This window comes from Glandiceps talaboti, chromosome 4 (genome assembly GCF_964340395.1).
Source record: "Glandiceps talaboti chromosome 4, keGlaTala1.1, whole genome shotgun sequence".
NCBI lineage: Eukaryota > Metazoa > Hemichordata > Enteropneusta > Spengelidae > Glandiceps > Glandiceps talaboti.
Window position 1 is genome coordinate 28882773 of NC_135552.1, and position 24408 is coordinate 28907180.

A 24408-nucleotide genomic window follows, 5' to 3' on the forward strand; every position below is an offset into this window, starting at 1 on the left:
CTGAATATTTGTTATCAACATTTTCTGCTGTATACTTTTACTTATTTAGAAATAAGAACTTCAAAGGAAATACCCTGATCAGATGATTTAGTATTATTAGCTTACAATTGATATAGTGTTCTAATGATGTTGTAAATTGTTAAAGCCTATGTAATGATAGTATGATAAATACTAGATTTGTACTTTGACACAGTCAATCATTTAATAGTAGAAGTGTTGACATTTTGTCAATCGTGTTAGCCGCTTGCAAGGTATTTATGGATGGTTTCCAAAACTATTTTGGTGGTCCCTGTAAAGTTTTAGTATAAATACGCATTGTGTTTTGATATTCTAATGTGAAAACATTGTTTTTATTACAAGTGTTCTAAACATAAAGTGATAATAATTAAATAATATTATTGATTTTTTAATATTAATATTACATAATAATAATAATTTAAACAATCATCATCATCATCATCAGATAGAAACCGAAAATGACCCCCATAGTATAATGTGCCCCATATTGAAACTGAAAACACTCCAGGACCATTGGTAATACTAATAGTACATCAAAAACTGAATACTTACTTTTGTAGTACAGAGCCAGATTTGCCAATTTTCTCAATCTAATTTTAGAGGTGCAGTGTTTGTAGAAATGACTGTTACATGTTTCCTAAAGTTATGAAATACAACTGAGATGAAGTCAGCTTAACTTGTGCCCTCTTTAAAATCATGGTGACCAGTGGCATTTCATAAATTTTACGAAAACTTTAAAACTTCCAGTATTAGTTTCATCAAGTCAAATGCCAATCTCTATACCTGACTACAGAGCCCACACAAATACACCATATTATGGGTTCTGTTTTGTGTCTCTTTCTATTATGTGGAGTACTTTACATCATGCCCTACAGCATCATGTATTTTCCTGTGCTACTAGACAACCAATTAACTATATGTTGATGGATTGCTATCTATTCTTATCAGCAGTATGCCAGGATACCTTACAGGGGTTTTGGACCTACAATTAGAGACTAGTTTTTGATATTCTCTCACTAGGGCAAAGGGGATGTCTTGAGCCTGTCTTGTCTATTAACAGTCAATTGAATATGACCCTAAGGCAACTTGAAGTTTCCCCTCTGAGACTTTGCTATCAAAAAAACAACAAAAACAAAACCTTGCATTGGGTGTATGTTCAATTAACTTGAAAAGTGACTCGTAAGAATGTTGGAATTTGTGAAAATGTATACATATTTCAATATATGTTGTAGTTTTCAGAGTAATGATAACAATAACTGGCAAGAGTAATTACTTACTTCTTCATTGTTTCAATATTTTACTGGCAACGGTACTTTCTAGTTCTGAGCTCTCCATCAACTTAATATATAATAGACTTTTAGTATATTTCTGTATGCTGTTTATGATAGTTTACAATAGTCCAAATATTAGAAACACTCCTGAGTTATCGTATTTACATTAAATTGGTTCATTGCATTGCTGTAGAAGATAACATGGGAAAAGGGTATAAATTAGTGATCAAATAGGCTTAGTTTTATAAAAAGTTGGAAATTCCTCAATGACTGGAATTAGTGCAACTTATCAAGTTAAACAAATGACATGTTTATTCTCTGTAATTGTTTGAACTTTGTCATCAATTCTCAAGGTTAATGAAATTAATGTCTGTGACTTCACAACCATTAGGGAATGGTTTCTATGTACAAGTATTAAATACATAGCACACATCGGGGACACAGATATAGTAATGAAACTGTTTCTAATTAATGTTTTGATTGTCAACATTTTACCAACTCAACCATTACAACCTTTTTCTGTGATATAGTAATATCTAACATGTCATTATGTATGAGTGGCTAAAGACACATTCTGCTACCCAAAGTGCTACATGGTAGCAGTTTCAGTAGGACTTGCAATGTGTGACTCAGAGTGTGACTATATAAGTACTACTTGGTATCTATGAAAAAGTGCTAGTTGTACCACTACACCATATATACTCATCTTTATTCCTATTTTTTTAGCTATTAAAAGTGCAACTATAGTACCTCTGTTGTAGATACCAAGTGTTACAGTTACACTCTTGTCTAAAATAGTTTCTGGGTGACACATAGCAAGTCCTACTGAAACTGCTAGTAGCACTTTAGGTAGTTGAATGTATTTTGGGCCATTCATACATACATTGTTACCTCATCAATGTCTTCTATTACATCAATTTTGTTTGCCTGTACATACAAGAACGTTTACAATTTATCTCATTGCAATGTTATACATACTAACATAGAAGTATAGTGTGAGATATCCGTTGCAGTGGTCTTCTTGAAAAGTGTTACCAGACTTTGACAAATATCACGTGTGTTGATTTACACATTTTGGGGGAAATCTGGTAAAATTTGAATAGATTCCCATGCTGCATGTCATAACTTTGATCGGTAAACTTGGTGAGAGCTAGAGCATGGAAATTTGTTAAATTTGCACAGACTGTCACCTTATCTTATACCAGTGACAACAACCTTGATATTGGAGGGGAGATTCAGGTAAACTTAGATACATAGATTTCTGTACTGTGTAACCTAACTTTGAAAAGTACCCTATGTAATAGGGTGGAAATCAGGTAAAGATAAGTTGTATAGATTGCCATCCCATGTACCATACAGTAACTCTGAAAAGCAACCTTTGTAATAGAAGAAGAAATAAAAGTTGCGTAGATCTTCCTACCATGTTACATTGTACCATAACTTTGAATAGTAATCTTTGTACTAGAGGGGGGATCAGGTAAAAGTTGCGTAGCAACCTTTGTACTAGAGGGGGGATCAGGTAAAAGTTGCATAGCAACCTTTGTACTAGAGGGGGGATCAGGTAAAAGTTGCATAGCAACCTTTGTACTAGAGGGGGATCAGGTAAAAGTTGCATAGCAACCTTTGTACTAGAGGGGGGATCAGGTAAAAGTTGCATAGCAACCTTTGTACTAGAGGGGGGATCAGGTAAAAGTTGCATAGCAACCTTTGTACTGGAGGGGGGATCAGGTAAAAGTTGCATAGTTAGCCATACTGTGTACTGTAACTTTTGAAGGAAACACAACCGTGACTGCTAGTTTAGAATGATAAGCATTTTTGCTACGGATGGGAACTGCAATGACAGATAGGAAACCTGGAAAGACTTGCTGCAAAAGAGTATAGGTTTTCTTACATATTAGGTTTTTTACCTAGAACCATTTAGATTTGCATTGAAATGTTCATGACAAGTACCAGGGGAACTGGATGGATTTTATCTATCCTCCTACCTCCAGCAACACATATTTACAGAGTACATGTACATTGTTTTATAAATGTTATCCTCTCCTCCTTTACTAGAAGTCATAACATAGAATCCAATCTACTCCAGCAAGAAAACTACTTTGAATCATAAATCATCTAAGCACAAATGTTAGCCAAACTGATGTCGTCTTCATTCTTCACTGATTTCTACTTTGATTCAGAGCCTACCAACTTCACAGTCCATTTGCTAGCTGATACAATTATTGCTTGCTAATGTAGTGCAGTCTTGCTAAAGATCACTTTTGAAATCTGTTACAGAGGACCCTTGAGGAGCGAAAACAAACCATTGGCGAGCGGGAAGTGCATGTAGCTGGAATAGAGAGAACTATTCATTCTACCCATGACTTACCAACATCATGGCAGTCCTACTTTCTTACTGATGGGTGAGTTATTTGTATAACTACTTGATATTCATACCTGTCAGTTGACTACATGTGTAATGTTAATAGCTGTGTTGAAACTTTTATATTATACCTCAGCTCATGTTCAATGTAGATCATGGTGAAATTGTGTATGAACTTTATTATATGGTTCTCCCTTTAGATTTTGTTTTCATTTCTAAAATGCAAGTTTCCAGCCCCCATTTTTGCAATAAAAATAAAAATTGTACAATAAGAAGCTTTCGGGGTGGTGGGTGGTGGTGGGGATTATGACCATAAAAGTACAATAATTGACCACTGTCAAAAGTTACGTGACTCCAGCTCTTCCCATGATTGCAGACTTGGAACTGTATAATTAAGTAAAAAACAAAACAAATTCAGGGTTATGTGACTTGTTTGTCCATCTAGGTTTTGTTTTTTTGTAGTTTTTGGCCAGTCTAATTTTAAGGATAGAATGTTTTGCTGAAAGAAAAAGTTGGTCATGATACTTATTTCAACAAAGAAACCCAGTTCATATATCGCATCACTTTATATTTTACCTTTGCATTTTATTTGCTGCTACAAAAACACAATGCTCTAGGTTACAATATGTTTGGGGTGTCAAAGTAATGTGTTATTCTAAGTTGATTGAAGGACTCCAAGTTAGTTAGATATTCTACATGTGCATGACTTGTATGCTTTCAGATGAACCATACATTCAATGTGGATATTATTTTACAAATATGTTGAATTTGTGACATGTCAAGGTATTTCATAAGGCATTTCTTTTACATGTAGTATGGAAAATGGTAAATACATTTTGGTAAGTACCGTACACCTACAATGTCACATGAATGTTTACAACATTCCATCCAAGTTATTCAAATAGCTGGTCTTTTTATTAGCCTCCTGAAGGGGGTGCTATTACAATGGGCTCTGCCTGTCCATCCGTCTGTGTGTGTGTGTGTGTGTGTGTGTGTGTGTGTGCATACATGTGTGTATGCGTCCCTGTCCATCCGTCTGTGTGTGTGTGCATGCATGCCTGTGTGTGTGTATGCGTCCCTGTCCATCCGTCTGTGTGTGTGTGCATGCATGCCTGTGTGTGTGTGTGTGTATGCGTCCTTCTGTCCATCCGTAATGCGTCATTTCTCAGACATGCAATATACTATTTCGTTCATATCTAGCACATAGGTAACATATCATGTGGTACATGTGCACATCACTTTGTTTTTCAATATATACACATTTGACTAAATGACGGCCATATTTGTAGTTAATCAGTATTTGCTGCACAACTCAAAAACTGTAATATACAGACACTCCAGTCAAGTGTCTACCTCAACACGGCACGTCAGATTACCCAAAATGCAGTATGATTTGTATGCTCGGAGATCGAAGGCGCGGCGCCGACACATACGTTGTTGTTGGTTCTACACATGCATTACGTTATATGTCACTTTTGAAGAAAATATCTGACGGCTATCGCGTCGTCCCAGCTGTCCCAAAGTAATCATTAAAAAGAAATAAAATTTACTCAGTCATGAATTTATTTGTCTCTTTCTTTTTGCTCAAAAGCCAGGGTTTAGTACACATAATTAACCGAGCTGTGGTGCATGCTCCTATAGCGTAGCGTACGTGGGTCTAAGTTACCTGCTCTCTGCATAGCGTCCGGGCATACATCGTTTACTTATCGTGGTTTGCGACCCTGGCCGCGCCCTGCCGTATCATGATCACAATTTAGACTATTAAAAGTACAAACATCTATTCACAGTTATAATTTTATTGGCTGAATTTTATTTCTCCGGGTTGATTGCTCGAAAGTTAGAGCGTAATTACCGAGATGTTTACACTACTGTACAAAACACGCGGCCTGTGTGATGATGGCATCCGGGTATGAACTGTGCACGTCACTTTTTTGTAGAAAATACGAGGATTTACAACCCAGCCATCCCACAATCGCAATCAATATTCTAGTAGTAAAAGTACATACATTTACTTACAGTTATAAATTGTATTCAATTTGTCTCATTTCTCACTCAAAGGCCAGAATATAATATTAGCACATGATACAATTTACCGAGTGACAGCATTGCCATTACAAGCATACAGTGTACACGTAACTTGACTAATGTTGTGCCTAGCATGATACGCGTTACACTGTCCATGTGCACCACCGCGGCACCGATTGTCCATAGAAAATACAGGTAAAGATTTATGACCCTGCTGCTTACTGTCTCATTTACAATTAATAAAACTACAGAAACATTTATTCACAGTTACGAATGACTACGTTTAAATCCTATCTTCGTCGAGGAATTCACTACGTGCCTAAGCACCCAGTATATCATTCGATTCGTATTCACACGTACTACAATTCTTCGTTCATGGATTTTGAAAAACGTAGAGATGGACAACTTTAAAATGTGACAAAAATCACAAAATTTGTGAATTTTCAGGAAAATTAGTCTAAAAATGACAATAAATGCACGAATACAAATGTGCAAACGTAGTTTGTTTTCATTTCAGCTGATTGTCACATGTAGTGGCTTTTCCAACAACATCATAAGTTTATGAAAGAGAATCGAAAAAACACCTAAATTTGACCAAAAATGTCATTTTATTAATATTACTGTGGTATACGATAGAAATGCCGAAGGAAAAAAAATTCAAAAAGTACTAAAAATAGCATAATTTCGATTTCTAGAAATAACTTGTTGTGAATGAGGATGGTGAACTTCCACCCTCTGCTAGGCTTTAAACCATTGCATGTAGTAGTATAGTGAAGATATGAGATTTAAGATGGCCTCCTCTGAAGGTATCTGCGAGCATACAAATCGCATTGCATGATGGTCTAGCTGACTTGTCGTGCCCAAGTAAGCAGATGCAAGCTATCTTTGGAGACATTGAACTTTGACCTTGACCTTCAGGGCCAAGTATGAAAATCAAGCTAATTCCTGTCTATTGCAGCCTCATTGTAGTATTTACATTGCCAATTTCTTGTTTACATGTAATATTGAAGAAAAGAACTATACACAAGGATTGTTTTTGGTTCTTATATCATTTTTACTGAATGGCAGTCACATTTGTAGTTGAAAATCATTATTTTACTACATATTAACTCAAAACTGTAATACATGTACATAGAGACTCCATTCAAGTCTACCCCCATACATGTATTATCAGATGCAAGCTATCTTTTCAGATCTTGACCCTTAACCTTGACCTTCAGAGCCAAGTATCAAAATCGAGCCAATTCCTGCCTATCACAGACACATTGTAGTATTTACTTATTGCCAATTTCTTTTAAATCATGTTTAGAAGTAATATTGAAGAAAAGAAGTATACTCAAACATTATATTTGTTGTTCATGTAATTTTTACTGAATGGCAGCCATATTTGTAATTAAGAAACCACAATATTACAGCGTATCTCAACAACTTCAGTACATAGACTCTATTCAAGTGTGTAAGCTCATGTAATCACACAGAAGGTTACTTATATGAGTGACACCATTGACCTTTACCTTGACCCACACGGTAGACCATCCAAATTATTACCTACATATTGCAGACGCTTTGTAGTAATTATGTGTGGCTTATGTCTCTTAGATCATGTATATAGATAATACAGAACCTGATAAAAGTATACATGATACAGATGCATTATTTTTGGTGCTCATAAACACTTTTTACTCAGTGGCAGCCATATTTGTAGTGAACAATCATGATTTACCACATAACTCAAAAACGTTAATACATAAGTTACCTGGAGACTACATTCAATATAACTTTATAAGTGTCACACTTTCTTTGAGACATTGACCTTTGGACTTGACTCTGATCTTCTGGTTCAGTTATCAAAATTCAGGAATTTCCACAATTATCAGACACTTTGTAGTATTTATTTGTTGCCACCTATTGCTTTTATATCATGTCTCCATTCATTCACGAAGAAGTGAAGACTTGGTAAATCTAGTTTTATTTTCGAAATTTACAGCTCAGTTGCTATTTAAGGAATAATATTAACTTAACATTCAAAACTTTGACCTTAGATAAACTTTGCTGTACTTTTTGTGAGGTGTTTCACAGTGCAAAAATCTTCCACTGAGATATGTAGTGGCAGTTCTAACAAGACTCATCTTGAGTCTTTAATTGATTTCTTGAACACACCCTTGAAATGAATAAGCTTTTCATGTTGGGAAATCAGGTACTGACTGAAAGATTTTCTTTCCAACTCCAGTACAACTTTAAAAAGCTTCATTTCAAGTAGGTGGTTTTGATGTGGATGTTGAAATGGAATGCAATGAATCGTGAAGTGCTTGAAGGCAGCCATCAGTGTGGGTACTTGGTACAGTAGTCATCGGAGTGACACATTGAGAAGCCTATGGTCCACCATTACGTATAGCTATTATTATCTCTGTAGAGAAGCTGTCTCATCAGACAAATACATTTTCAATTTCTATGACATATTGCCCCAATACTTAAATGTACTCGACAGGTATTCCTATTGCTAGAGAGTAATTGAAAACATTCTAGGCAGTCTACTCTCCAAATGACCTTGATGATACAGAAAGAAAGCATAAGAAATTGAAAGAGAGTAAGTTGTTACATTGTTCTTAGCGATATTTCCTGTTGAAGTTTGGTAATTTATAGGATTTATCATCAGAAGAGAATGAGATCGGTAATGAGAGTATCTTTATTCTTTGTGTTATCTAATAAATTTTTACCCATGAGAATAATATTTGAAACAGCGTCTTTACCAGGGATACAAAAAAACAATGAGAGATGGGAGAAACCTGACAAAATTGCTTGTACATTTGAGCACAACTTTAAACGAAATAACCCGGGTACAAAACTTTCCAGAATGAAAATTCTGCAAAAGGTGTACCTAACTTTTTTGACACTTAGTCGATACAACATCTAGTATATAAATTTCTTGACAATTAACTGAGAAAATCCAAACTACATAGAAAATTTTCCACTTTTGTCCCAAGAACGATTATAATATAATAACAACTTGTTTGGCTACTATTTAATTTACTAATTACTTGTATTTCCTTTTTCTAGCATGCACTTGAAGCCTAATAACGAGTATTATAGTTCAAGCTGAAAATTACTTAAATAATAACCCATGCAAAAATTAAGTGGGGGCAATATCACAATTTAGTGTCTGCACAAGAGTTGGCATTCTTTACCAAAATTTTGATGCTGTCCAAGCAAAAGGCAATGACATTATCAAATTTTTGGTAAAGAGTGCCATGATTTAATGCCAAGACTGCTATGATGTACTCAGTGGTGTTCAGTGAAAAATAAGTGGTATTTTTGGGTAAAAAAATTCACAGTCTTTTAAAACAACATTTTTTCAAAAATACCTGACAAAATTACATTAGATGTAGTAAATATGTATCTTTGCAGTGAATTATGCACAGTTTTCAAAAAACAACAACCAACATCATGTAAATAACAACAGTACAAAATACTACATGTATTTAAACAAGTAAATAAACAGCTTTTCCTATACAGATAAATGCAGAGGCTGTATATGGTTCTATTTATGATTTCAGTTTTATTGGCAGTATAACGATTTGTTTCCACTGTAATCATATCATAATCAGCATCGGTGACAAACAGCTTGAAAATATCTAACGGCTGAATTTCTGGTTTAATACCGAGGTTGATGTGCTTGGATTTCCATCAAAACGGATTTCAATGAAAGCAAGCTCTTTCATCGATGTCGTTGTGAACACACCAATGTAGTCTGTGGTCTGTCACGTCATTTTTGTCATCACTATCACAGTTCTGTTGGAAAAAATCCCTATCTTATTTCCTCTAGAGTCCAGTCTTCAAAATCAACTTCGTCGTCATCAGAATCGGCCAAAAGATCGGCCAAAGAAATCCTCTACAGTCCCCATTTCAAAATTGATACACTGATGTGACAGTTGTTTATATGTTAAAATTAGAGGAGTGACATCATGAATGGTCACATGACATGGATTTTCCCACCCTTTGACCCCAATGACCTACAATCGATGTTACCATCTTTTTGATTGGCAATCCCCTCTGAACAGGCATGATTGCATACATTGTATATAGAAGATATTTTTGTGAATTCTTCTATGGACAATTAAACTGATGAGACAATCCTAACAGTTTAGACACTTTTTCCACATTTTGTCTCTAGGAAGGAAGTTCAAAACTGTAATTATAATATCATAAAGGTTGTTGTTGAGATGTGGTAATTATTTCTCATTTCCGTCATGTGCATGAAGCCAAATCATTACAGTACTACACAATTCAAGGTGAAACTTACGAGGTTTTAGTCAAAACATTGTGTATTTTTTACTTTACCTGTACTTCTCTGTTGATGCAAGAATGATTATAATGGTTCACTGACCATGAGTGACACTCTTTTGTTTCATGGAGCCACTGACATGCATTAGGTGATAACTGACTCTTTTTTGTCATCACTTTTAGTTTGTGTCTGGATTTTCTCATTTCAACCCATATAAAGCAGAGACATGTATTGTTTTTCCTTCATTTCCAGGATTTCAAACCTTTCAGTAAAGTAGGAACATCAGATATTTATCCATTCCACTCCAGGACATTTCCTGAATCTTCCAACTACAAGCACTTTAGCAAAACTAAGGCATTGTTCCATTTCAACTTGTCCTATCCTTTTGGCTGTAGTCCTAAGTTTGTAATAACCTTCCTCAGAATATTCCTCATTTTTTTCACAACTTCAAGAATTTTAGCAAAGCAGGAGGCAGAATTATTTACTTCCCCATGTCCTCTACCATAGGTAACTTCATATTATGAGGATATTACATGATGTTACCTCTTTGTTCTTGTGACATGAGTTGTAAGATGATTGTCACGATGCCAAAATGGCACTCACAGCGATACAACGAATGAAGAAGTAATATCAAGTAATAGCCGATTTAGCATATGCCTATGCCAAGGAATTCAAAGAGAATACACAAAAAATAAAAGAGCATAGCCTACTGTGGGCTTCGTGCATCGCACGACTCTATTGTCAAGGGACGTTCACATGCACATAATCTGCTGACCGTGTGAATATCATGACGTTTAACATCTCATATCAGAAGTGATATATCGCTCTAAACGTTATCAAGAGTAATTGATGTCGGCATAGGTATATGATAAATAGATAATGTATTTTGGAAATGGAATTCAGTGGAAATGAAATATCCAGTAATATTGATCAGAGATTAATAAAGTAAACATGATGTGAAAAGTAATCTAATTCTAAATCCAGCTTGACTAAGTGCCTTCACTCTCTGTCAATCATATACCAGTTATCTGGTCATTCGACATATTTATACAGATACTGTACAGATACAGATTAATCTTAGTGGGAACACATTGAATATCATGGTTTAGAATTGAAGTTACACTGCAGTGCTAGGAAAACATCTGATAATATTTGATATGCAGTTTAACAGTGTGTATAGGACAGATTGAACACAAAAATGCCAGATTAAAAGTCATGGTGCACAAAAAATTGTCAGTTTTTCAGATTATTGACAACAAAATGTGTAACAATATGATTGATTTGATTATAGATTGAATACAGGAAGTCTTGAAGATAATGTTTGATTTTAATGATTGATTTGGATATTACTATTCAATAGCATGTACTGTAGCCTTCCACCATGTCACATTTGTTCAATTTTAAGTTGACATCATCACCAGGTCTCATACACACTTCATTATTGTTCACAAATGAAAACAATCCCAAGGGGACAGATGAAATAGCATTTAGAATTGGAATCAGTTAGGACTGACCAAGAGTATTACAGACTCATTTATTTTTAATTGTGGTAATTAATATTGACAAAGCCAGCCATCACAAAGTTTTCCAATGTCATAATTCGAGTCGTTACTTCAAGACATTGGAAAGTGTGCCTTCTTTAATATTAAAGACAGAATGTTTTCGTGTAGGTTAAAATGATAGTAACTGGTAGTTCTTGAGTCACCTACTAGTATATATACATGTACAGCAAATTAAGTCACAATTTGCGCTCATTTCGAACTAATGCATGTTATATGGGTGTGGAACAGCTGAGCGGAGCTTAACGGTTAGGTTGATTCTCTGGTATCCGTCGTCCATTGTCCATCAACTTTTTCTCTTTTCATCTTCTTCTCTGAAACTGACAGTCAGATTGCTTTGATATTTGGTGTGCATGTCCCTTGGGAGGAGACTATTCAGATTTGTTCATGCCTAGTTGATCTGTGCCATTTTCAGGGTTTTTCAAACTTCTTCTCAAATACTGTTTGTCGATTGCTTTGATATCTGGCATGTAGATACCCTGAGGGTAGCTTATTCAGATTCATTAATTTCAAGTCAGTACATCATGTTCTTTTCTATTTTTTGTGAATTCTTTTGTATTTTTTTAACTTTTGAAAGTTTTGAATTCTGTGAAGCATGCGCATTGTGATGACGTCAAATTGGAGATCAGTACACTAGGCTGAAGTAAGCAGCCACTTTTCAAATGACACGATATATGCTATAGAATTCTATGCATCATGCACCCTCAATGACAAGTGTCTGTTGAAAAAAGGGTTGCAGACTTCAGTACAAATCCGAACACCTGCCAAAATGGTGTCCTCCTGGAAATGTAAAGTTAATTGCATAAATACTCTGAAATTTTGACTGCTATTTTGACTGCTGGGTCGCTTGTATGTTGTTGGTTAATGTGTCTATCAGGGGGTATAGTTTGTACACAAATAACTGCATGTCAGGCAAACCAAGATTGAAATGATATATTTTGTTTCTTGTAAGTCATCACATGATAAGGGATTTGATGTACACCAAAGTTTGGTGTGCTACTATAAATTGCTGTGTGTCAGTGGAACATCAAATTGGCTGCAGAGACCACAGATGCAAACTGATTGTGACAGCCACATTTCAGTTTGGTCCACTGTACTTTTGTTATGCAGATTTAGTGGCTCAAGTGTTTTATTATGCAGATTTAGTGGCTCAAGAGTTTTGTTATGCAGATTTAGTATCTCAAGTGTTTTGTTATGCAGATATAGTATCTCAAGTGTTTTGTTATGTAGATATAGTATCTCATGTGTTTTGTTATGCAAATATAGTATCTCAAGTGTTTTGTTATGCAGATATGTTTTGTTATGTAGATTTAATAATAATGAATTGTTATTCATGTAAAATATTTTTAAAACCTATAATGTATTTATTGTGGTGTTTGCCAAAATTTGTAAAATGTCAGTAACAGTGAAGGTGAAGACATTTGAATAAATATTTGGCAGCATTATGGAGAGGAATGACTAATATACATATACAAGTAGTCAACACTGATGAAAGAACAGATTGGAGTCTATATCAAAATAGAGGAAATATGATGTCATTTTCAGTACTTGTCAAAAATTCTCAAACTGAAAAGATTGTATGTTTGCTAATGCTATTGCTATGCATAAACAGATTCTCCTTCTTAGTATTCTCATCAGCTATACACATTTTAAATGTTTCTTCCCTGCTTTTGAACTAGTTACCACAAACTAAACTGTCAGTGAAATGAAGTCCTTAACATGTTGTGATAATGATTAATATGTTCTGAAATAAGAATGTTGTTCCCTTCAAAGGAGGTAAATTTCTAGAGGAGCTAAAATCAAATTCTTTGTCACAAGCAATGGTCTTCTATTTGTTGTCTAACACTTAATATGTCAGTTTTATTTGTTTGAAGTAGGAATATAATGGTGTATAAATGAGTTTGTGAATGTGGATGTTGAAGTATAAGTTCAGAACTCCTTCCAATAGTTGCATAAACCCTGAATGTAAATGTATGTTGAAATACAACTTACAAGTACAGGCTGAGAAATGGATGTAAGAATCTCTCTCTGATAGTTGCATAAATTCTTAAAACAGTATTTTATCCAGGGATCAGCGATGGATATGTGTGTGTTCAGCTGATTCAAATTGTTGAAATTCCCTGTTTACACTTATAATGAATTATTAAGTGGTCTCTGTAATGAGTTTATAAATGCATCTTGAAATCTTCAACATTTCAGACATACATGTATAAGCTGGATAATTGGTATTTATAAGAAACTCTCCAATAGTTGGTATAGATATGTGTGTTCAGATGATATGTGTGTTTATTTATTTATTCTTAAATCTTGCTGATAAAAAGTCACTGGACCCCCCCCCCCCCCCCTCTGTAAAACCAAAAACAGGCTGACCCCCCTTATCACTTAATTTTAAAACATGATGAGAGAGAGAGAGAGAGAATATGGGTACGATGCCCCATTTCTCTCTCTCTCTCTCTCTCTCTCTCTCTCTCTCTCTCTCTCTCTCTCTCTCTCTCTCTCTCTCTCTCTCTCTCTCTCTCTCTCTCTCTCTCTCTCTCTGTCTCTCTGTCTCTCTCTCTGTCTCTGTCTCTCTCTCTCTCTCTCTCTCTCTCTCTCTCTCTCTCGATTTATACGCTACAAAACCCTGTAGCATAGAAATCCATGATGAGAGAGAGAGAGAGAATATGGGTACGATGCCCCATTTCTCTCTCTCTCTCTCTCTCTCTCTCTCTCTCTCTCTCTCTCTCTCTCTCTCTCTCTCTCTCTCTCTCTCTCTCTCTCTCTCTCTCTCTCTCTCTCTCTCTCTCTCTCTCTGTCTCTCTCTCTGTCTCTCTCTCTCTCTCTCTGTCTCTCTCTCGATTTATACGCTACAAAACCCCGTAGCATAGAAATCCACAGCTAGTTGAAGGTAAAACCTCCTGGATTTCGGAAACAAGGGGGTTTTGAAGTGATTTTCTCCCAGATTTACTATATAAAAGGGGGAGGCGGGTTCTTTTTCATTGAAATATTAACTGGAAAAGGGGTACATATGAAATTTCGCAAACAAGCCGGGGTACCTAACCATCCATGATCAAACGACTGCCACCGCTGGGGCATCGGAGAGTCAGAATTATACGGGGTGTTGGTCACCGAAAACACCCGTCGTGTAGACTACCCGAACTGTCAATCCGTGTTGACGGCCCTTTGATGTGTGCTGTTTTAGAGTAAATTGTTGCAGAAAATGCCCAAATGCTAAGCTCTTATGACCACGATTCAGTGTGTTTCGAACACCTCAATTCTGGTCATAAGAGCTTAGCATTTGGCTGTTTTCTGCAACAATTTACTCTAAAACAGAAGACATCAAGGGTTCCGTCAATGAGAGTTGATGCAGACACAAGTTGGTGTGGTTTCGACTGGAGTGTTTGTTTTGTCGCCTGGAACTGACACATTTTTTGATGTGTCCTGTTTTAGAGTAAATTGTTGCACAAAACGGCAGATGCTAAGGTCTTATGATTGTGTGTGTTTCGAACAAGGATTATGTGTGTTTCAAACAAGAATTGTGTGTGTCTCAAACAACCAAATGCTAAGGTTTTATGACAAAAAGTGTATCAAATATGAGCTTGCCCATAACCTTTGACCTTGAAAGCCTACTTCAAGGTGAAATAGCCAAATTTGGGCTATCTTCATAGCTTTATTTCAAGTGATAACATTTTTATCATGATTCGTTTAATCATGACTTGGGTTTGACTATGTGAGGGATATGCAAGTCACTAAATTTCATGACCTTGACCTGTATATCAAATGCTGGCTATGTTTGTGATACACAAGAACATTTTGCCTGTTATCTCCGAAAGTTTGATACATAATATGGACACCATTCAAGTGTCTACCCTCACATTATCAATGATAAACTTTCTAATCAGACCATGGCCTTTGACCTTGACGAAACACTTTCAAGGTGAAATGACCGAAGTTTTTCTTTCTATCATAACTCAAGATTTGCATACACAAAGACACCATTTTTATGTTCAAATAGCAAATTGGCCAATAATTTATAAGTTAGTGTGCATTTTGTATAACAAATTTCACAATGCAAGGTAACTACAACAGTGAAATGTTCATTTGTCTATTACTCACTTTACATACAACATGCATTGTCTGTTACAAGTAATGAGTATAAATCAACATTGTGTAAGGTCATCTTATGTTTTGATTTCAGACATCTCACAAGCCGAGTGCAAGTAGGGTCACCAGTCACAATGAGACTGCTTAGGGTACCCAGTCGCTTGGAAACAGAAGAAGATCTACAAAAACCTGTGTTCAAGAAAAAGCCTCTCAACTGGGAAGAAGATATGCAACTTTATTCAAAATTTCTGGATAGAAAGGTGAGATTAATAGCTTAGATCTGTCATTTGTCAGTGTTAGGCATGACATTTGATATTTCTAATTCAAGACTTAGTTTATGTTTCATGTTTCATTCAAGAAAAGTACATTTAGTTCATTTTGATGATTGTAACACCATAACCATAACACTGACACTTATACCACCCTAGGCTTGAAGTTGTGACCCTGTTTGGGTCATGACCTCATTCAAGTTCCCAGATGAAGATGGGTATCAGTTTATCAAAATAGTGGAAGTATCTAAACTTTTTACTGCATGATTAGTGTATGAATTTACCTCTTGTTGTAACACCATTGATTTTAACCACTTCTCCAATTATTTTTTGTTTATTTTTGATTTCCAGGAAGAGCTGAAGGGTGACCATGCTGTATATATGAGGCATCATCCAGAATTGAAAGCACTACTGGCTGACTTCTTACAATTTCTCCTCCTTAGGAAACCAGATGATGTGGTTTCCTTTGCAGGAGACTACTTCTCAGCATTTTCATCAAAAGCTCCCACTGGTAGTGCCTATGCTACCTCAATGGAGGGTAGATATAGGAGAAGTGCATCATCCATCAGATCACCACCTCTTTAATCCCCTCCCCTTCATCCAACCCCCAAATTTTAATAATACTTTCCAATATCCATGTTTGATCACAAGCCAGTTTGCAGAGCTTGAATCTCAAGATGACAACCCCTCAGAGAAAATTGTATATCCCATTCCATTCCATGCTGTGCATTGCATGTTCAGTAATAGACCATACCACTTCAAATAAGGGATGAATGGCTCAGATTGCAGGATGGACACAAAACTTCTGAACACTTGACTCCATGAGTCCAAGAGGTTCCTCATTATGAGTGTATATACACACAAAAAAAGATGTAAAAGATTTTGTTTGTTTAGATTTTGTAGGTGCATGGATTTGATACAATATCCTCTTAAATTCTGTAAATCCTTCCTAAAAACAAAGATGGACATTGTTGCCACAACAATTTACTCTTGCTGGTTCACTTGAGTGTATTCACTGTTCTCTTCTTTATAATATACATTGTACTTATATTTTAATTACTAATTTTTTTCTTTAACAACTTTAACTGCTGCATCAAGCACTTATTCCAAAATTATGATAACTTTGCTTACTTTTGTTTGAATGAAAATAGTCTATGATAAGTGATAACTTTGATTCAATTATATTTATGAACTTCATGTAACGTCATGTATAGAGATCATGATTTTCCTCTTTTTTCAATAAAGACTATATACTCACAGTACAACTAGAAGTTGGGTGTTTTTATTGGAACAACACAGGAAAGTATGGAATACATCCACTTTTTGCTTTCTGAAAGAGAATTTTACCACTTGGGCATGTCAATACAATAATGATTTGATTTCTCAGCTGATACAATGACTTCCACTCCACACATGCATTACTATAGACACTTGTTCTATTTTGACGATGAAGTTTTCGTGTAAGGTCTGAGTTGAACTGATATTTTAAATGTATGTAAAAACAAGAAACTGTTATATCACATGATGTTTAGAAAGGTTTCTCCCCTTATTTGATAGCTTAGTAACAAGGCCTTTAAGTTGATAGATGTTTTTATATTGGGTGTATTTGGAATGTTAGATTTTGAGGGATTGACCAGCGCTCACTTGTAAATTACTGACCGGAGAAAATGGTCAAAACAGGATATGGAAAAAAAATACTGATTGAAAAGAAATGAAGTGTTCTTGTTATGTATACATTTACTAGAAATTCATGGAGGAAATATTCAGCCATGTCTTGCATTTCAGTCTGGCCATGATGCATGTACATGTGCTCTTGAACTTGAAATGGATTCTCTATTGTGACACAACTTAGGCATTTGCCAGACAGATTTGTGTGAGAGTGCAGATGAAATTGCGACTAAATATATCAGAGCTGATTTTACATCACATACTGTGATGGCTGTCCCTTTTTAGCACAACTGAACTGAGGTTCTGTAGTGCTATAGGCATGGTGAAATGTCTGTGTGTGTGTGTGTGTGTGTATTTGTATGCATGTAAACGACTTAAAGTCATAAACCACCAGTCCGATTGTCATGGTATTTGGTGAGACATTACTTAGGGCATGTAGATGGGAAATTATTCAAATGAAAATGATCGCATCGGAGATGTGCGTTTTGGGTCAAAAAACTTAAACTCCAAAATTACTGGGCAGATTGGCCTGAAATTTGGTGGGAATGTTCTTAGGGCTGTTTATGACATGATGATCTCATCAGTGATATGCAAATTAGGGCTAAAAATGTGTCTTTTTGGTCAACAATCTGTAATTCCAAAACTACAGAGCAGACTTTACTGAAATTTGGTGGGAGGGTTCTTAGGGGTGTTTAGTTTAAGAATTGTTCATGACGTGATGATCCCATCAGTGATATGCAAATTAGGGCTAAAATGTGGGTTTTTTGGTGAAAAGTCTATAATTCCAAAACTACTGAGCAGATGGGGCTGAGCTTTGATGGGGATGCCTATAGGGATGTGTACATAAAGATGTAGTCACAATATGATCATCCCATTGGCAATATGCAAATTAGATCTACAAATCTCAATTTTTGTCAAAAACTTGTATCTTGAAAACCAAATGGTGAATGGGCTGAAACTTGGTAGGGATGTTTCTGGAGATGTTATCTGCAGTTTTGTTCAAAACATTTTGACACAACTGGCCCTAAGAACTGTGGCCATGCCCTCAGTAATAGTGAAATGATAATGCATATTACAAGAATAACAACAGAGACAGGTAGGTAAGTGAATAAAAAATAACATGACATTCACAAACAATTAGCGGTCCAAGTGCAACAAACCCGCGGGCTTGCCTGGCGAAAACGGGTGTCATAAAAGTTGTTTGCATCTCTAAAGCTGTTTGTAGTGTTACTTATAATAGCCTAATAAATTGATAACAACTGATATAAGACGGAGATAAGGTTTGCCTCAATTGCAGTCCATGCAGACGGCCGAATAGAGGTTTTACAGCTATTTACTTGTGTTATGTAAGAGCCCATCATCACATGTGTAAGTATTGGTACTCTTTGATAACAAGTCTACTTGCTTGGCTAATGGCTTGTCCCAGTAATGAAATGAGTATGTTAATATGCCTAACAACAAGACCACGTCTATAGCAGCATCCAAATGATGGTTTATATTGCAAAGATGAAAACTGGGAAGGGTAGGCAAGTGAATAAAGATTCCAAAATGTATGCAAATATGCATAACAACAAGACCATGCCCATAGCAACAACCAAATACTACTTTTTCTTCTTCAAAATTAATAGATCAAAGCAAGGCTCCAAGCCATCATTGAAATTGTCCAAAGGAGTGAGAGAAGATTAGTGTATAAGAGAATTGGAACAGGAATATATCACAAATATGCATTGAAAGACATGGAAATGATTTTCCATTGAAGCTGATGGATGCTCCGTGTTGAATTTTTTGATACAAGGATTACTTTATGTTTACCCACACAAGAATTCCAGGAGAATTGTAGATATTGACATTGTAGATCACAGTGGTGATAAACAATACTGAACTTTGTACTAGATTGTAGCACATAGACATATGATTGTACTTCTAAGATTCTCCAATCATTTTCCAAAATTTTATTTACAACTTCCAAGGGGTGCATGTTCTACTTTCAACTTTGTCAAAAAAACAAGGGGAGTAACCCCTTATTTTTTTATCTGATTTTTAAGAGGATAAATTATAAATGTATTTTGTGAAAAAAATAAAATGTTTCAACAAAATCTCATACTTTAAATTTTACACATCAACTTTCCTTAAACATTCACTAGCTTAAATTGGGCCGATAAAAAGTCACTGACCCCCCTGGAGGTTTTTTAAAAACAGGGTGACCGGCCCTCCCCAAAAACAGGGTGACCTTCCCTCCCAATCCACCCCCCCCCCCCCCACCCCCCCGGCCGAAGAAAGTGACCGGTCCCTTTCCTTAGGAGGGAAATATCCCACACAGCTCAGTAAGGCGATGGGAGAAAAAAAAACAAGGCAATGGATGGTGAACGTGGATGGGGACTCGGGAGATTGCTGTGTACGTTCTAATGTAGGAGGTAGAGACTTGTGTGGGTTTCGGCCCATATAACAGGTTTTCTAGGAGAGATTACTGGGACGTGGGCATTGTTTGAACTTTTGGAGTGGGAGACAAGCAGATTAATCTGATCAAAAAGATAGTCTCAGGTCGTTTTACTGTGCCTGTTTGTGTACTTCGGGGAATATGAAAGTGAAGGGTATACGGTCTCATTCACAATTATGACATTAGTTGCGAATATGCAAAGGAGATCAATAGCAGAAGCCTTAAGGGGCGAGATCAATAGTTCAATGTAGGATAAACAAACTAATTTCTTTTACTTAGGTCTCAGAACCCCATCCCCCTTCTAACTATAATGACCCAAATTGAAAATTGTTTCAGACTACATGTGCAAATCAGTATGTAGTGAGGAATAAAATCTTTCTGTATCTTATTTGTGCCATGCATTTACTATCATGGCGAAAATTCTTCCATTTCTCAAATTTTAAAAGAAATATTTGTATTTAGCGGTACAAAAATGATACATTAAAAATAAATGTTACTTCTGGTGTTCAAATGAAAATGATTGGTCAAAAAATGCTATTTTTGGTCAAAAAACTTAAACTCCAAAACTACTGGGCTGATTGGCATGAAATTTGGAAGGAACATTAGATGTGAGTAAATTAAGATTTGTTCATGACATGATAGTAATATGCAAATTAGGGCTAAAAATGTGTCTTTTTGGTTAAAAACCTATAATTCCAAAACTACTCAGCAGAATGGACTGAAATTTAACAGGGATGCATCTGTGGGTGTATAGATGAAGAAATATTAAGCACATAATGATCTCATTTGTAATATGCAAATTATGTGTAAAAATGTGAATTTTGGTCAAAAAATTTATCTAAAAAAGTACTTGGTCAGTGAGACTGAAACTTGGTGAATGTTTCTAGAAGTGTTATTCTGCAGATGTTCTTTGAAAATATTTTGACATAATTTTCCCTAGCAACCATGACCACGCCCTTAGCAACAACCAAATGGCAGTATAATTTGGTCAAATAACATCATCTGGTAGGCAAGTGAGTAAACATTCAAAAATAGTATGCAAATATCCCTGGCAACCATGACCACGCCCACAGCAACAGCCAAACGGTCGTGTATTTCACAAAGCTAACAACAGGGATTAATAGACAATTGAATACACATTAAAAAAATGTATGTAAATTTGCCTAGCAACAAGACCACGCCCATAGCAACAGTCAAATGATCACATATATTGCAAAAATAACAGGAATTGAATGATAAATGAATAAAAATTCAAAAATGTATGCAAATGTGCCTAGCAACAAGACCACGCCCATAGCAACAGGCAATGATCAAGTATATTGCGAAAATAATATCAGGAATTCATACACAAGTGAACAAAAACATTCAAAAATGTATACAAATATATTTAGCAACATGACCACGCCCATAGCAACAGCCAAATGATCGCGTATATCGCAAAGATAGCAACATGTTTGGATAGGCAACTGGATAGTCATTCAGCAAATGAATACCTATCGTTGGCATGGACTAGGATATGGATAAACATTTTTAAAAACTGCACAGCTGTACAGTTGTGCTATAACGGCATTAGCTAGGTGCAATTGTAAACTGGACCAAATTTCTTACGCCAGAGATAGATGGGCATGTTGCAGACAGTCTCCGTGAAGCACTTAGACAATGGAAACTTCACGTTACATGTAATATTGTTACTAACACATTTATATTTCGAACTAAATTGTCTTTACATTCTGATAAAAAGCTTTCAAGTCTGTTTAAAATTCAACTGGGAAAAAATCTCGTTCTATATTATAGAATTTTGTAAATTATTTTAATGAATTATTACTTGATAATACTAGCAATTGTAAGATTCTTAACTTACACAACCTGGACACTGATGAATTACTTGAGAATGTCAACTTTATCAAAGTTACTGCGGAAATATATATATACGAATAATATTACAAAGATTTAAAAGCTATCCCAAAAAGTATCGGTTCTGACTTTTACCAAATCAGGTATTATCAAGGGAAAACATGGGTTTATACTATCAGAAACACATTTCATTTAAATTTTCAATATAATTTTTAAAAATCCAGAGTTTTTGCTAATTTAAAGTGGAAAATACTTTTGGTGCTGAGAATTTCAAGTTGATACGAATAAACAAGACTGGTTGGTGCTGCTCTGATTGGCTGCATTGCTATACGTACACCTGTACTGTTAGGAATATTCAAATTGACCCCTACCTCTTAGTCTGTAACTTTAAATAGTGGCTGAAAGCTGGTTTGGTGTAGTTTACGCTCAGAGTCCCTGGTGGAAGGTCGTTTGTCATTAGGCCTAACAAAAAATTGTGTGGTTCCGATTCATGCGATTACGCTCAAATTTAGAATAGGTCGGTAGGTAGATTTTTACTTTATTTTTTTTCATATGTGAGTGTCTAGTCTAGTTCATGTTTTCCGTTGTTTTCCATATGGTCTCTGCGATGTTGGTTTCTTCCCATCAGATGTACAGCCATTACAGATTGGAAGAACAGTTTCATATTGTCTTTTTAAGTTGATGTCAGTTTCCGCATCCACTATTTCTTGCGAGACTTCACAATTTTCGTGATTTTATTTTTTTTCTCGAATCGTAAAGAAAGTTCAGGGTCGGCGTGAAAAATTAGGTGGGGTAGGGTAACCGGAACCAAACATTTTTTAGGCCTAATAGTCAACAGCAGCTATCAACTTACTTTGCCCCCCCCCCCTCCCCCATCAAGACGCTACTAGTGTAAAAGGTGAGTTTTGTTTCCGTTAATTATCAACAAGTGAAAGTGAAATCAGACTTCTTACGAAGCACTGTAGTGGACCTATACGCCGCAATTTGTGGCTGAGAACGTTTCAAAATACACTAAGCCAAGCCTATTTGTTCAAAGGACTAATTTTGAGTCACTTGAACCTGCAAATTTATTTCATGCAATCAGACGGCATAAATATAATTGAAATGTATTTTCCGTTTTTATTTCCTTGTAGAACCGTTCGTTCGTTATTCATTCGTCAGTTATACAGCTTTCCTAGAACGCTACATTGAACAGCAAATAAAGATTTTACACTTTATACAATGTGACTCTGAAATAGCTGGACAATCTGCTTAAATCTGATGTGTTGAAAGGCTGAAAGTGGCTAGATGTCTTCACTTACCTCTATTTCCATAGTTTTGTGTCTTGTTTTGTTACGGTGATCGCCGCAGAAGAACAAAACAAACGACACAAAACGATGGAAATAGAGGTAAATAAAGACATCTAAGCCGCTTTCACCACATCACAATTTAATCAGATTGGTAGCTTGAGTGATCGGACAGGGAGTGACAGAGTGGGTAGGACTAGTAGCTCCTACACTGGTAACAAGTAATGGTCCAATATTGAAAATTATACATGTAAAAGCTCAAGGACTAAAATGTGTAATGAAGATGATAGACGGACGTGACTAAAACCTCAAAGTTACATTTGCGATATCGTGCCAGCAAATTTAAAACATTACTGGCTTAATATAGAAAAACACGCATAGAATGCGTATTTAAAATAAAAAGAAGTCGGGGTCTCGAATAATTGAAGGATAAACATCAGATTATACGACCGTCGTTTTTATAGGTTGACACGAGTTGTGATAAACATATTCAAAAAAGCAATTAGTAAATCTAAAAGTGATGTTGTGAATTATATAATTAGTATGGTCAACTTGATGTAAACTGAATACAAAAATAAGTATACATGTCAAGACATAAAGTAGCCGAATTTAATAAAGTTCGAAAGATTACGAAAGTGCTTTTAAGCTGTACTAGCTGTAATTGCAGTATTATTTCTACCACACAACCAACAATATAATTATTAACTGAGAACTGTTCAGAAACCAATATATGTAATTAGACACTGTACATATTAATTAGAAGTCAATTATATATATATATATATATATATATATATATATATATATATATATATATATATATATATATATAATTCTAATGAATTAAGTCTATAATGCTCTGCTACTAATATTGCATCGAGCACTGTTCTTTCGAGTGAGTGAGTGAGTGAGTGAGTGAGTGAGTGAGTCAGTCAGTCAGTCAGTCAGTCAGTCAGTCAGTCAGTCAGTGAGTGAGTGAGTGAGTGAGTGAGTGCGTGCGTGAGTGCGTGAGTGAGTGAGTGAGTGAGTGAGTGAGTGAGTGAGTGAGTGAGTGAGTGAGTGAGTGAGTGAGTGAGTGAGTGAGTGAGTGACTGAGTGACTGAGTGAGTGAGACACTTAATATACTTATATTTATTGCACCATACTATATATGTACTGCAAGTATGATATAGACATGATGACTAATTCGTGATTTGTGGAAAGATCGAGTTTCTTCCTCTAGCTAGGTATGGTCCAGAATTCGTTGAATAAATCTGACAGAAAATGGGTATATCTTGATTTGTGATTACAAAAG

At 35.7% G+C, this 24408-nt stretch overlaps 1 protein-coding gene across 1 annotated transcript in view; it reads left to right on the forward strand.

The window, feature by feature from the left end:
* The window catches only part of LOC144433963 (ciliogenesis-associated TTC17-interacting protein-like), a 46961-nt gene extending 29932 nt beyond the window's left edge, over window positions 1-17029 (forward strand). The window contains exons 8-10 of the mRNA XM_078122381.1: window positions 3567-3691; window positions 15695-15860; window positions 16221-17029. Coding sequence (XP_077978507.1) covers window positions 3567-3691; window positions 15695-15860; window positions 16221-16454 — 525 coding nt within the window. The 3' untranslated portion in view covers window positions 16455-17029. The remainder of the gene's footprint in view (window positions 1-3566; window positions 3692-15694; window positions 15861-16220) is intronic.
* The last annotated feature ends 7379 nt before the right edge of the window (window positions 17030-24408 follow it).